General features: G+C 38.9%; 1 protein-coding gene across 1 annotated transcript; it reads right to left on the bottom strand.

The window, feature by feature from the left end:
* Positions 1–13,644: 13,644 nt before the first annotated feature.
* LOC142345381 (uncharacterized) lies at positions 13,645–15,578 on the bottom strand. The gene has a single exon (XM_075397414.1). The coding sequence runs from the start codon at positions 15,442–15,444 to the stop codon at positions 13,729–13,731; it is 1,716 nt and encodes a 571-aa protein (XP_075253529.1). The 5' UTR covers positions 15,445–15,578; the 3' UTR covers positions 13,645–13,728.
* Positions 15,579–15,607: the final 29 nt, after the last annotated feature.

Here is a 15,607-nt window from a genome sequence, read left to right as displayed (position 1 = left end):
TTCATTTCAATATATTCGATTACTAATGAAGCTCTGCTTCAACGCTTTTTTCGCTTATGGATAGCTTTTTGAATCCAAACGGAAACAAACATGTAGCTGTGAAAGCTACAATTCCTGTGACCTTGTTAGGGCACGTGGTTACAATTTTGTTGATACCTTGAAAGTTCTTTTGACCTTGAACATTTCCCGGCCTCCTTGAACTCGTTCAATTGTGACATCTGTGGGCTTCCTTTGTTATTATCTTGCGAGTACATTTGAGGGTACAAAGAAGATGATTCTGCCAACTTGGTGTTTGTGAAAATCGTCAGAAATGTTATCAATTTCATATAAAACAGATTCGGTACATATTGTCGAAGGTGTAATCAAACCAATTGAGAATCTTCGGGTGTTTCCCAAAGTTTAATCATTTAATCTGATCCACGATCTTCTGGTTCTTCTCGATGAAGGGGTATGAGGCGACTGACTGGTCTGATGTAAACTCCAGTTTGAATTTTCACTTGAACAACACGAACAATGTTGTGATTACCGTCGAATGTCTGTATTATACGAGCAAGCGGCCAACACATTGGGGGAGTGTTGTCTTCTTTGATGACTACAATATCGTCCACTGCTGGTTGTAAGTTTTCTGTCCTCAATTTGTTCCGCTGCTGCAACGAAGATAAGTATTCGATACTCCATTTCTTCCAGAACTGACGAATCATTTTGTCTGTTTCTCCAATGTCGTTACAATGTGTTGTTCTTTGGTGAATATGGCTCGGGTATAGCTGAGATGGGTCTTCCGGTGATGAAATGTCCAGGAGTTAAAGCTAGGGGATCATTGATGTCAGTTGATGGCGCTGTTAGAAGGCGAGAATTGAGGATGGCCTCAATTTGTGTCAGGAGAGTTTTGAAAGCACTGGTTGATAACTTAGCCGATCCAACCGTTCTGTAAAGATGGCGCTTCATAGATTTAACAGCTGCTTCCCATAGTCATCCAAAATGTGGCGTCCTGGGTGGTACTGTAAACCAATCAATGTGATTTTGGCTCGCAAAATTGTTATTGAGATCCTTGAACTCTTCATCTCGAAGAAGTCGCCTGAATTCGAGTTCTCCTCGGGCTCCGATTGATGTTGTCAAATTGTCACTGTAGATTGCTTGGGAAGTACCGCGTCTTGCGGTGAATCTCTTGAGGGTATCGTTTCAATCTTCTTTGGTTAGATTTTCCACTGGCTCCAAGTGTATCGCCTTTGTGGTGAAACAAATGAATATAGCTGCGTATGATTTTTGCAGTTTCTGTGAAGTCTTTGGTATAAAACGGTTCACAATAGTCCATCCCAGTGAATTGGAAGGCAAATAATTCAAGTATTCGTTTTGCTGGCAGATCTCCCATTAATGGCTGGCGTATGCGGGCGTCAAATCGTATGCAGGGCTTGCAGTTGTGAATGACTTTCTTAACACTGGCGATTCCTCCAGGAATCCAAACTGTTTGTCGGAGGGCAAAAAAAGTCATCTGTGGTCCACTGTGAAGTTTTCTCAATTGACTTTCTCGGATGAGTAACTCGGCTAGTGGAGATGTTTTTCGAATTATCATGGGGAACTTTTTGTCCACGCTATACGGGGAATTTGCAAGACGACCAACAACGCGGATGACATTGTTGTCTTCGTCGACGAATGGGGAGAGGCTGAGTAGGTGACTGTTTTTCTTGATACGCTTGCTGTGTGATTCAACTGGTAGGTTTGAAATAGTCTTCTGGTGTTGTTCATCCTTTTATATACCTGAATTCCGGCAGAAAGAGTTGTTGCATGATGCTGTAAAGGGCTATTCTCGCTGAGCGGAGATTTGATGGGGAAAATGATGACAAACACCAATTTCTCTTTTTGCTGTGATGTGTTGCTTCTTCTTTTTAACTGTTGATAGAAGGCTTGTTGGCGGCGATGAAAGACTTGCTAATAAATCCATATGTAGCTCATAAACAGATTCGTCCTGTGATTTGTGTTCCATCGATTCGTATTGTTTTTGTTGCCCTTCAATTAGACGTTGATCGTTGAAGAACGGATGCTTTTTATTTGGTTTAAGAAAGTTTTAACTTTCATGATGATCGTCTGGTGTTGAAAGAAAATTGCTGGATGGTGGAAACAAGTCTGTCGGTGTTGACTGGATTTCAGTGGCTGTTTGCTGAAGTCTATTCAAACATTGCGTAGATTGCTCTTCCTTTGACTCTGTGTGCTCAACAGGGAGAGGGGGCTGCGGGCACAAAACTTGTGCGTCTTGACTGCGGTGATGAATGTTTGGCTGATTGGTCTTTATGGCTGCTCTGAAGAAGGGGCTTTGGTTGTTGGGAAACGTTTCGATAGCAGATATTCTGCAGATGAGGTGCGTCCTCATTGTTGCTGGAGAAACCCAAATCTTCGCATGAGTTTTCTTGCTGGTTGCTTACGAACAATTTTTCCGTGACATTGTTTAAAGATTGGTCTCGAGGTTTCATCGTGTGTTGTAGATGCCGATGATCTTGGTCCTTGTTAAAAGACACTTCCCGTGTGGCTCTTTGTCGAAAACTGCTTTTGATTTTGGTTTTTGATACGTAGTTGAATCATCAATTGCAGGTGGCGACTGACTGTGATTGTTGCTTGACGTTCTCTTTATTCTTGCTTGTAGTCGTTGAGTGAATAGTTTGACGTAAGCGAAGACTCTTACAAGTTGATACATTGACGACTGTCTGCTGATAAGATCTAAAATTCTGTTGTCTTGCTGCTGATTCTGCGTTACTAGAGATAGTTGAGCTGATGAGTTTACTTCGGCTAAAGCGTCAGTTGAGGCGTTACAGAGAGGTGCAACACCCAATGAAGGCCAAAACGGCTCGTCTTGACGCAACCAATTGTGTCCTTTCCACCAATGTTGGTGATTAAGAAGTCTGTCGGCTGAAATTTCTCGTGATGCGCAATCAGCTGGATTGTGTTCTGTTGGTACAAACTTCCAATTTTCTGAAGGAATGATGCTCTGAGTCTTGGCAACTCGGTTAGCAACGAAAGTCTTCCATTTCCTAGGTATATCCTTAATCCAGGCGAGGCTAACTTGTGAACTGGTCCAAGCAGAGATTTTGGGGTTAGAAAAACGGCTGTCATTGATGGCTTTCTTCACTGCTTGAGACAATTGTGCTTCAAGAAGTGCTGCACAGAGTTCTAAACGTGGGACGCATTTCGATTGGGGCAACGCGTGTTTTGGCTGTTAGCATTTTTGTGTGCACTCGATCGCCCATTTGCTCTCGCACGTAGACAACTGCGGCATACTCTGTGGTTGAGGCGTCAAAAAACACATGAAGCTCCAAAGATGACGAAAAAGGTGCTGCAAAAACTCGTCGTTCAAGTTTGATCTTTTCCAGTTCTCTGAGTTGATGTCGAAATCTTCCGTATTGTTCTAGGATGTTTAACGATAAGGTTTCGTCCCAGGTCAACTTGCCCATCCAAAGAATTTGCAAGAAGGATTTAAATTGAATTGTTGTTGGTGACAACCATCCGAGTGAGTCAAACAACTTTGTGACTTCCGATAACATTTTCCTCTTTGCGTTGGGAAATTCTTTGTCTAGGCAAACTGTGAAAGTGAAATGGCCTGGAACAGGGCTCCACTTGAAACCAAGGGTTTTGACTGTGTAATTGTCAATGTTGATTATCATTTCGTCTGAAGTGTACTTCAGTATTCTTCTGAACTGGAAGGCAATCGCTCAACAAGTGATGAAACGCTTGATGTCCATTTTTTGTATGTCAAAACAAGCTGTTTCCAGTGTTGCGATTATTTCGTCCTGAAGTTGAGCAGCATGCTCTACATCTGAGGCTCCTGTTAGCAAATCGTCCACATACATGTCATTATTGATTGCAAGGCGGAGGTTGCAGTTGGTGCAACTGTCTGCTAAAACTCTTTGAGGTCTAATTGAGTGGTACGAAGATAATGTTATTCCATAGGTCACTCTTGTCATTCTGTATGTTTTCAGTTCTGTGTCAATTGGATTTTTCCACAAAAACTCTGTGAAAATCCTTGACTTCATCGGCAAGTTGAACTTGTCGGTACATCTTGGCAATGTCGGCAGATAGTGCTACTTGATGAAACCGAAAACGAATCAGAATTCCAAACAGATCCAACCATCAGACGGTCGTTTAAAGATACTCCGCTGGCTGATTTAGCTGAGGCATCGAATACGACTCTGAGTTTAGTTGTGCTGTTGGCGTCTATGATGACACAATGATGTGGCAAGTAGAAACAGTTTGATGCAGGCATATGAATTTTATTTCTGGGAACTTCTTCCATGTGTCCAAGTTGAATGAATTCCTGAATGAACTGACTATATCTGTTGTATACATCTGGTTGTTTCTCCTGTCGGAAGATGGGGCTTCGTAGTCTTCTTTTCGCTTGTTGGTACGAGTCACCCAGGGGTTTAGCGTCTTCTTTGAAAGGGAGTTTCACAACAAATCTTCCCTCTGAGTTGCGTCGGGTGGTACTTTTGAAGTGATCTTCGAATTTCTGTTCTTCTGATATCCACTGTGTTGCTGTCGGTATTTTTCAATCTCACAGAATGGCTGTAAATTGTCTGGTTCAGAACAAACGAAAAAACACTGCAGTTGAGTACTCTTCTTTTCAAGTTGGCTCTCACGTCCAATCACGAGCCAACCGAAACAAGATAGGCGGTAGGTATTTGGCTTTGTGATTGTCTCCAATCATGAACTCTTCATAGTGTCCTGCTCCAATTATCAAGTCTACGGTGGATGGCTGATTGAAGTTTGCGTCCTCAAGATTGAGGTCCTGAAGTTGTATCCAACTGCTGACATTGACACGATGCGAAGGCAGATTGCTGGTCAATTTTGCTAAGACAGTTGCTCTGATGCTGATGAAGTCTTCATCCTTCATTTTCAAAATCAAGTTTACTGATCCTTGCTGTTGTTGACTTCTTGAACTCCGAACCCAAAAACTCGGCCGTCGGCTTTTTCTTTTTTCAATCCAAGGCGCTGTACTGCATCTTCCGTGATGAGGTTGCTTTGGAATCCTGAGTCTAGAATGGCTCTGATATCAGTTGTTTTTGCGGTGTTTTTCAACTGAAACGATTGAGATGGGAAGAAATACTTCCTCTTCTTCTTCTTCATTCTGCGACTGTGCTGCGGCTGTAAATTTTTCTTTGCTTTTGTTGACTGTTTTCGATGCTTGATTGCTTGCTTCTTCTGGTGACGTACTGCTAGTTGTAACCGTTGGCGCTGTTTAAGCTGTCCTCGAGTTTTTATTGGCTTCCAAATGCAAAACAATGTTGTGCTTTCGTTTGCATTTCTTCCAAGTTGAACCGTTGCATTGTTCACTTCGATGTCCAGGGCGTAGACAGTTGAAGCAAAGTCCTTTTGTATTGATCAACTGAACTCGGCCCTGTACTGAAAGTGCTTTGAAATTTTGGCATTGATACATTTTGTGGTTTTCGTCGCAACATTCACACGTTGTAGTCGCTGATGTGGCTATATGTGAATGGAATCTACGAAGTTATGGGCAGCTTCTGGGCTTCTTGTCGATGGCTGATGCTGACTGCTATGTGGCTGCTTCAAGGGCGCGTGTTTCTTTCTTCCATGAAGTTTTTCACATCAAGATAACGTTGGGGATTTCTTGCTGGTGATTAAAGTTCCCAACATTTTCTCGTTTCGGCGGGCAATTTCTCTGCAATGAGGTACACGAAAAAGATGTCCTGATCGTGCACGGGCTGTCCAAGTTTGCTGAGCGCTAATCTGTGTTCGTCGATTGCCTCCATGAGATCTCAAAGTGCCTTTGGGTTTTCATTTGTTACCGGCTTCTGTGAAACTATTGCATGAAAATGGGCTGGTAAAATCAGATACAGCACATTTTAGATACTGCAATTTTTGGCTATCTGTTATCTGGCTGTTGCTTGTCACTGCTCCATTGAATTGGTCGAATAAGGATGTCTAATCCTTGTAGTCTCCACAAAAAGTTGGCAATTCCAGCTTGGGCACTTTCACATTGGTGATGGCCGGTCCGGTTGCTAATCGTGGTGTTCAACTTCTGGCTGGGGTTCTTTTGTACATGACAAAGCGGTTGATTAGGTTAACATGTTGTCCTATCTTGTCGTCGTAATCTTCCGATTCTTCGATTTCTTCGTCGAATCTATAGGTGTCATCGATCAAGTTTTGAACTTTTTGATTCATGTCTGACAGGTACAACTCTTTTTTTGTCAACAATGTCATTAATCAACCTGTCAGTAAATTTGAGTTCATCAACTCAAATGAAATAAGGGGGGATGGTTATCTAGTGGTTGTCCGCTTTTTTTTATGATTAGCTTATTTTTGATACCCCAACTTAGCCTATCTTAGTCTTATGTACCTCCCCGATAGAGAATCTAATGTCTAATGTGAGCTGTTCCTAACCCGCGTGCGTTTGCTCACTCTAATTCTAAGGTATATCCTATAATTTTGTTCGGCGGACAAGAAATGAATACAAGTTCTTTTCAATAAATTCGACTACTAATGAAGCTCTGCTTGAACGCTTTTTTCGCTTATGTATAGCTTTTTGAATCCAAACGGAAACAAACTTGTCGTTGTGAAAGTTACAATTCTTGTGACCTTGTTAGGGCACGTGGTATTTCTTGGTTACATTTTTGTTGAGACCTTGAAAGTTCTTTTGATCTTGAACACTCTTAGCTCTCTTTTCCGAAAATTGCTCAGTCGAATTCAATGTATCATTTGAAGGCGCGGGGAACATGTTATTCTGTCCCCACCTTAGTAGGGTGAGGAACTATATGCCGAACTGAACAATTTGTTTGTTTTTCATTCGGCCCAATTTGGCAGATAGATACAATTACCTTGGACCGGTTTGACTGACATAAATAGAAAACCCGTCGAGCGTACAATATCTAATGAGATTTATTTGTTTGTCGTGTTTTCCGATGAGTTATTTAGCGGTTAAGTTTTGCAATTAATCGACAGACTTCCGTTGTTTTGTAAACGATTCCATTAACAATGACTTCCGTTTCTCTTTATATAAATCCTAAGATTAGTTTTTGCCGAACTTTGGACTGTTACCTTAAAAAGTCAAACTGTATTGGTACACTTTTTTAAAGTATTTTACCACTTTCTTGTGGCCATTATAGACAAGACAGTTCTCATAAGAAGTTCAAATAATGAGAAATAGAAATGGTTTTTATGTTGAAATGTGTGTAAGTGTGTTGTGTGTGATAGTGCTTGTATGTGTGTGAGCGTGTGTGAGTGTGTGTGTGCGCGCGTTTGTGTGTGCTATGTGTGCTTGTGTGTGCGTGCTTGTGTGTGTGTGGGTGTTTTTATGTGTGTGTTTATGTGAGTGTAATTGTGTTCGTTTATCTGAGTGTGTGTGTGTGTGGTTTTTTTTGTCAATACGCATATGTCTATTTGTGATTGAGTGGAGCATGCGTCTGAGAGATGGTTTGATTTTGTCTGTGTTGGTGAGTGTGTGTGTGTGTGTGTGTTTGTATGTGAATGCTGTTGTTTGTATCTGTGTTTACTTTGTGAACTAGCAGGCTTGCAGAAGCATAAGATGAAAATCATTCAATGTAATATATGATTTAAAAGAACCTAAAACTTCTGTTTCGCGCCAACTCGATCTTGAACCGATGTTGTTCGTTTAGCAGCGATAGTTTTTAATACTTACGCTACCGATGCGTGTTCCTTGTCTATTACCCTATGTACATGCAATTTTTGCTCAAATTTTTTTGGCTTTGCTATATTCCTTGTTAGAGGAGCGCTAAGACTTGTGCCGATAACGAGTTTCTAGATAGAAACAAAGCGCTTCTCAATACGCATTTACTAATTCAGGTTGTGTGTTTAAAGAGTGTTAAACCATGCAAAGAAAAGGAGCCCAAAAGCATCTCGAACTATTTATCGGGTTTGAATTAATATACAGGTTTTTATTGGAATAAAAAACACAATAACAAAGAAAGATAAAAACGAATGAAAGAGAAAGAAAGACAGAAAGAAAGAAAGAAAGACTGACACGAGTGATGAAAACAACAAATATCTGTTTTTGGGCCGAGAAAATAGGAGCCATTTTCTGCAAAGACTCGGGCCCAAACCCGTGCCCCTCACTTACACTTAACAGCCACATTCGCAATCCTTTAATCTACCGATGCATATTGCGGTCCTCTATTGCCATTTCTACATCATCAACAATTTGGTCAATGGCTTTCTTTGGCTCGCTGACTTTTATGCTGCATGCCTAAAGAGCTCAAAACTTGTGCAGGTGCAGATTAGGAGCTTAAACAAGGCGGTTGAGCGCGTCTCAAAACGCATTAATTACGCTAGGCTCTATGTTTAAGACCGTTAAAACAATTAAAAATAGCAATGCTGCGCTCAAGTGCAACTTTCATTTAATATAACCAATGGAAATAAAAAAACAGCATATCATAGCACGATAATAAAGATTTAAGAAGAAAGACAGACAGACAGACAGGTGTGTATGAAAAGCAACAATTACCCATTCATTGAGCCAAGAAAACAGAACCAAAACGAACGCGATCCCTTGCCCCTCGGCAAACAGCCATAGATCTTATACCTTACGCTACGGATGCATTTTGCTACAGCCTATTGCACTTTCTAAAACAGCAAAATTTTAGACATTGAGTTTTTTGCTTCCTTATTTTGCTATTCCGCATGCTCAATGAGCGCACAAAATATTTAAATTAGTGGCTTAAATATGGCGCTTTATCATGTTTTAAACAACATTCGTTACAATGGGCTCAACTTTTAAGGACAATTGAAACGCTTGAAAATAGGAGCGCTGTTAAAAATGGCTCTGACAAACAAACAACACAAACTACCTAGAATAATATTTCCTTTCTTTGTGCGAGCTATATGCACGAACGTATAGCCCAGCGGTAAGTGCGCCTGACTATCAACCTGTTGACCCATGTTCAATTCCCATGCTTTTACTTTTTGTTTTTGCGCGTTTCAGGTCATTGACCTCTCTCCTTTCTTTGCTCAAGCATGCTGTTCAAGGTGGCGCTCGAACATGCGCTTCGAGGGACCCTTAAACATGCAAAACAAGGAAGCTTAAACATGCCAAAATTTGACACTTAGATATGCTGTTTTGGCTTTTGTTAAACATGGTCACTTATCATGTCCTACGTTTAATACATAGGATTAATTTTAGAGTCTTTATTTGTGATCGTGTACAAGTGCTTTGATGTATTAAAAATTAAATGCGTGTATGTGTTCATAGCTGTGAGTGCAGGGGTTCATTAGTTAGATTAAAGCAAAGGGTGATGAAGCAATTTAGCGTGCTGCAAATTAAAGCTGGTTTGTTATGTATGATACCAAGTATTGCACGTAAAGCTTTTACCGGATAAACGTATATTTTCGGGCTTCTCAGTATCTGGTTTTTTTTTCGACGACAGTCAAATCACTTAAGGTGGCGTAAATAAATTTTCTGGAACAAAACAGTCCAAGAATTTTTTTGTGATAAAAATAAATAGTTTACTTACTCGGAGCAAAAGTCTTTTCAGAGAAAAAAAAGCCAACTGCCTCTTCAAAAACGTTGCATTTTAAAGTAGTGATTGAACAAAAAACCACAGCTTTTATAAATTAGCAGTGATGTTGCTATTGTTTTAGGTATAATTTATACATCAAAATTAAATAATGACGGAAATTGTCAAAAGAAATTTGACAATATGTCCACATGACTGATAAGTTGCTAAAAAACAAACGTTACGACGTCAAAAAAGTTTTTTCCAATATTGGATGTACAAAAAATTTTTTTGTACTTAACAATATTGACTTTTTTCAAAAACTGTTAGTAACAAGGAACCATTTTTCGGTAACTATAAAAGGGGGTGAGAAATCAAACAGCTAGAATTTGGTCATAATGTCGTAAATTTTCAGGATATTCACACATATTAAAGAATTTCAAAAATCTAACATTCTCTTTGCTCTCTTCTCCAAAAAATATTCAGCCGAAATCAATGTATCAATTGAAGGCGCGGGGAACATGTTATTCTGCCCCCCATCTTAGTAGGGTTAGGAACTATATGCCCAATTGAACTATTTGTTTATATTTCACTAAGCCAAATTTGGAAAATAGATCCATTCACCTTAGAGCTGTGCGACTGGCATAAATAGAAAGGCCGTCAAGCGTACGATATCTAATGATAAATATTTTTGTCTCGTTTTTTCCAATGAGTTATTGTTAACAAATGTCTTTGGTTTTACAAACGTTTGCAAGATAGCGAACGTTTGATGAACTACTTGATCCAATTTGTTGGCTAAATTCAAGGCAAAAATTCAGTCTTTTTATGAAAATTTCAGTCTCTTATGAAAAAACAAACAATTCAAAATAATAATTCATTAGCCCACGTTGTTCAAAATCACCGGAAGTGCAGACCTAATAACATTTAGAAAAGTTTTTGTATTCTTAGATAAGAACCAATTTATCTACCGTTTCCAACTTTTTGCTGATTTAATTCAGTATTTATAAAAATTGATATATTGAATTTTGATATATTAATTTTCTTGGCCAAATACTGCTTTAAGCTAAATTTTGAGAAGTGTTTATTTAAATATTAGGACTTTTTATCCGAATCTTGGACTGTTAGCATGAAAAAGAATTCGAATTGTATTGGTACTTTTTTTTAAAGGTTTTTCCTTTTTCTTATGGCCATTGTAGACAAGACAGTTCTCATAGAGAAGTTCAAATAATAAGAAATGATATTTACGTTGAAATGAGGCCCGATGAACAAATATTGTTTTCAAGGAAAAGCTCAAGGTTGCTACCACAATAATTTCGCAAACTTCATTTTTGCCTGCATTTTATGTTCTTTTTGCAGTAAGTATAATTGATTTTAAAAAGCCAACTGAAGAGTTCTTGATGAAACTGTCAAAAAAATAATCTGTGCTCTTTTAATGTGTTAACTAGTGATTTTCGACTTTGACAATGAGTTCTCTTTGAATAGTTCGAAATTTTTTTATATTGGTTGCTCAGTTCTTCTAAAACAGGGTCTCATGACCAATTATGTAAAATATCGAGTTAATAATCTTTGATTTCAATGGCTTCAACACTATTTTCGAGAACAATTTGTGAATTTTTGAGTCTTGCCTTTGTTATTATTTTGTAGTCTTATGAGACTTAATCTCACTAATTACATGTCCCAGTTGCTTAATAAAGAGTTAAATGTCTTCCGATATAGCGTTTTCAGTTGAAAGCTGATGGTTCTCATGCCTTTTAAAGTTAATGAGTTCAAATTGGTTGGATTTTTGAACTTCGCCCCATTTTTATCTTTTCTTCGCCCACTTGTCATCTAATTGACTGATGGACAGTTCCCCTCTGTTTTGCAATGCAGTAAAAGTTCAGTTTGGGTTTACTGTGATGTTAGTTTGAATTTGTTATTAAATGTTCTCTAAGAATAGGAATTCAGTTTTTCGCCTAATTAATGTTCCTTATTTGATGTTTCTCATGTTTCGTAGTCTCACTAATGGTAAACACCCATTGTTTTCGAAAAGTGTGTGAACTCGAGAAAGTTTCCCATCTTGCCCTCATTTGGGACAGAGAGAGAGAGAGAAAGAGAAGGCGAAAAACATGTAGATGGACAGTTCCCCTCTGTTTTGCAATGCAGTAAAAGTTCAGTTTGGGTTTACTGTGATGTTAGTTTGAATTTGTTATTAAATGTTCTCTAAGAATAGGAATTCAGTTTTTCGCCTAATTAATGTTCCTTATTTGATGTTTCTCTTGTTTCGTAGTCTCACTAATGGTAAACACCCATTGTTTTCGAAAAGTGTGTGAACTCGAGAAAGTTTCCCATCTTGCCCTCATTTGGGACAGAGAGAGAGAGAGAAAGAGAAGGCGAAAAACATGTAGATGACCATATTTCCAAATGAATATTATCGAGCCTTGTTGTGGATAAAATATTCAATTGACGATATTGAACAGAACATATTTAGAGCTATTCAAATTAGTTGCGAGTTTGGGCGTGTATATATCCACTATATTCAAAAAGAAACCCACTACCGTCGGAAAAAATAATCTCAAAGACTTACGGGCATGTAGCCTAGATAATTTTTATTATTACAAAAAATCCGATCACGGAGGGGTTCGAGAGCAACTAATAATCCTCAAACTGATACAATCCACATTTGAAAAAACTGAAATTATTAGAAATGACCGTATCTCTGAAAATAGCTATGACCCAATTCTTTATTTTTTTAGAAGTTAATTAAGATTTTCTGTGATTTCGTTAAACCGAAAGGCAACTTCAACGTAGAACTTCAGGCCTCTCAAAACGTCTTTTGAATGTTTTAAACTTTGGTTAAAGCACTACACCAGATTTTTTTTACCGTTCCAACTGGTTTTCAATGGAATTTTTCTGTTGGCCGACTTTTCTTCTCACCCTTTTTGACTTTTCGTCCTCAAAAACGGGACGCATACCTTTAAAAGAACGCTTTAGTTTTCAAATATTGAGAATTTTGCAGTTTTCTTACCGTTTTGGGCGTCTTTATGCAATGGTGGGATCAATATCACATCTGGTCCTCCCGAACATAGAACAAAAGAATGCCACATGGCATCATTTTCAACATGAAACACTAAATGTAAGCTGCGAAGACAGGAAAACAAAAACATGGCCTTTTTCTGTGAAATCTTATCATCTAATTTCTTTTCTGGCCTAATCATCTAATTTTAATTGAATTGTCGGTGTAGGATTTTGTATGACAAATTTTGCTTCCCAATTTCTTCCATTTTTGAAATACATTTTTTTGCTTCAGCAAACTTTGATGTATTTTCCACTACTGCTCTTCAGCCCATCGAGTGCTGGAAATCTTGTCTAATGGGCTTAATATGTAAACGAACATGGTGCTTATTTTACGACCGATGGTGCTTAAATCAACTAAACTAACTTAGGGGGGAGGGGGTTATGCGACGTTTGGTAGGGTAGAGAGGGCCCTTGATAACAGGGGGTCCAGATCGCCAGGTAGAGGATGGGGGTTAGGAAGTGTCGGGGTGACTGAAGGGGGGGGGGTGGTCAAACTAAGATTGAGAGCCACCGTTCACGTTATCACGTCTCCTCTGCGTAAGGCTAAGCAATCTGCTCAGCCAGTTAATGCACTTCGGGCTTTACTTGTTTATCCGGCACTCATTCATCACCACAGCACCAATATAATTGCTACATACTTTGTTTGAGAGCAATTTTTAAATAAGTAAAATCAAGCAGTTAAGAACGCGAGTCAGTGAAGTAGTAGTTCTATTAACGTAAATTGACGTAAATTTTTGTTTCCGCTCTATTTATAGATAATATTAAAGGGCAGTAGACTTAATGGAGAGTTTATTTTTACTTAGCTTTTATAGATATATTGACGGATAAGAAAGTCATGGACGCCTGCTGTGAATTAGTTGATCAAAATGCAAACCGTTTCTTCTAAAACAGTTCATAACAAAATGAGCAACTGAATTTTACTTTTAAAATTTATATGACTGGCAGCTGTGCAACAACTTCAAGCCTATTTTTGAATAGGCTAAGAAGCTAAATCGCACAAATATTAGCGATTGGTTTTCAAAATCCAATAGATAACTGGGAGAATGGCAAAACTGATAACTAGCAACTTCCAAACATTCGTTTCTAGCTGAGCAATAACGCCATCGCTAGCTATCGCAATTATCTTATATTAACGAGAAACTAATAGATCAACTCAAATTCGATAACATTAACGACAGCATTTATTTGTACAAAAAAAAACAACGTACGAAATCTGTCAAAATCTTCAAACAGAATCATTGTGTTCCAAATCAATTAAAGTGTTCTGAGCAAAGTTCCCTCCAACCGGGTGCATAAGCTGGCTAACTTTCTCTTTCCGTTTTTCAACCACTTCTTTCTGCAGTGCTCTGGCCGCTTCTCTCGTATTTTTAAAGTGTGTTGCTTTATTTGCCATCTCGTTCGCTTGATCCAAAAACATCCCATCTTCGGACGAGTGCTTAAGATAATACTTGGCCAAGTACAGGAAAATTCCACCTTGTTCCTGCATGTCTACAGTTCCCATTGGAGAAACCTCGTCAACATACCGTTGGTAAATAGCCACGGCCTTTTCTTCCTTGTCCTTATCCCTATCCTGTTTTTCAAAAATTTTCCCTAATTTCAGCAACGAGCTTCCTTCGGAATCTCCAACAGAATACGCTTTCCAGTAGCATTTTTCAGCTTCTGCGTTTTTGTCTAAACTTTCGTAACAAGCGCCCAGGGCAACTAGGAACCTCGAGTCATTGGGTCTCAAAACATGAGCTTGTTGGAAATAGTAAACTGAATGTAAATGCATACGAAGTATTTCGTAAGTTTGACCTAAACCATACCAAGCTCTAAAATCCGACGGGTCAATTTCAACAGCTCTTCTGTATGCTTGGACAGCTCCATTTGTGTTTTTCATCTCAATTAATTCATGGCCCATTAGAGTCCATGCATCAATGTAATTCGGATTCAACTTCAGCGCTCGCTGAAAATACGTCACTGCTTTTTCATGTTCTTGACGGTAGCTGTAGTAGTTTCCGATTACGCAACAAGTTTCGTGCCGATATTTGGAAATTTCCATCATATCGTGTGCCAACACACTCAGTTCAACTCGTTTACCTTTAACGTAATAGTCATTGGATAAAGTGTCTAAATTTTCCAACCGATAGGGGTCGAGATTGCGTAACTCTTCGAAGCATTCAATTGATGAGTCGAAATCTCGCAAGTTATGATGCGCTTTCGCCAAACAAGCAAAAAAGTGAGGACTCTTTTCGAATCCAGCGTCAAAAACTGGCATTAATTTCTGAACGACTTCCACGTTCATTTGAAAGTTGGAGTTGACCTCAGCCATGAAACAATCTTTCATCCAATGTGTAGGCAGTTTAAGGTCGTTGAGTTCTTCTTTCTTCATTACTAAAGATTTCAGTTCATACCACGAGGCGTAGATCATCGGAACTAGGCAGACAGATTTGCAGAAATAGGCAACGGCATCTTTGTTACGCTGCAACCGCTTCAACACAAGCCCCATGAGGTAACAATGGTAACCATCCACACTTTCAAGCGTGCTCAAGTCTACTAGAAGGTTCTGTAGCGATTCGTTCGTTTCTGTGTTTAAGATCATGGGTCCTGCTGGCTCTAATTGATTTTCGATTTTCTTATTTTCGATATTGAGAAATTTACTGAAAAGTTTAAGAAAACTGCACTTCGTACAAGAGTTAGCCGCTGTTTCCAAATGATATACCGCTCGCATATACTCTTTATTATCGAACAAACTTTTAGCAAAGACATATGCGCTAATATTGTTCGGTTGAATATCACTGTAAAAATTGTAGGTGGTAAAAGCGGCTGCATCGAATTCGGCTTCAATGTTGTTCCCCTGCTCTCCGCACCAAATCGATGACTGTTTCAATCCTCTGTTAGACAATTCCACTGAAGCTTGCATTAACTCCAGTTTAATCAGAGGCTTATCAGGGAAAGGCATTTCCAATATCTGAAGTGTTGAAGGGTAAAAATAAAAGTCTTTGAAATATCCCGCGGATGTTGTGTAGTTGTAAGACTACACTTTAGGTATATTCTGACAAAAATCATCGTACAAATTTCTGCTATGACTGATTAATCCGTTTTCGCAGAAAAGTGGCAATAGT

This window comes from Convolutriloba macropyga, chromosome 9 (genome assembly GCF_964194025.1).
Source record: "Convolutriloba macropyga chromosome 9, txConMacr16.3, whole genome shotgun sequence".
Lineage (NCBI taxonomy): Eukaryota > Metazoa > Xenacoelomorpha > Acoela > Convolutidae > Convolutriloba > Convolutriloba macropyga.
This window is presented reverse-complemented; position numbering and strand designations above follow the sequence as displayed.

Bases quoted from the DNA above. Each gene is read 5' to 3' on its own strand.
- LOC142345381 (XM_075397414.1), bottom strand. From the start codon at position 15,444: ATGCCTTTCCCTGATAAGCCTCTGATTAAACTGGAGTTAATGCAAGCT.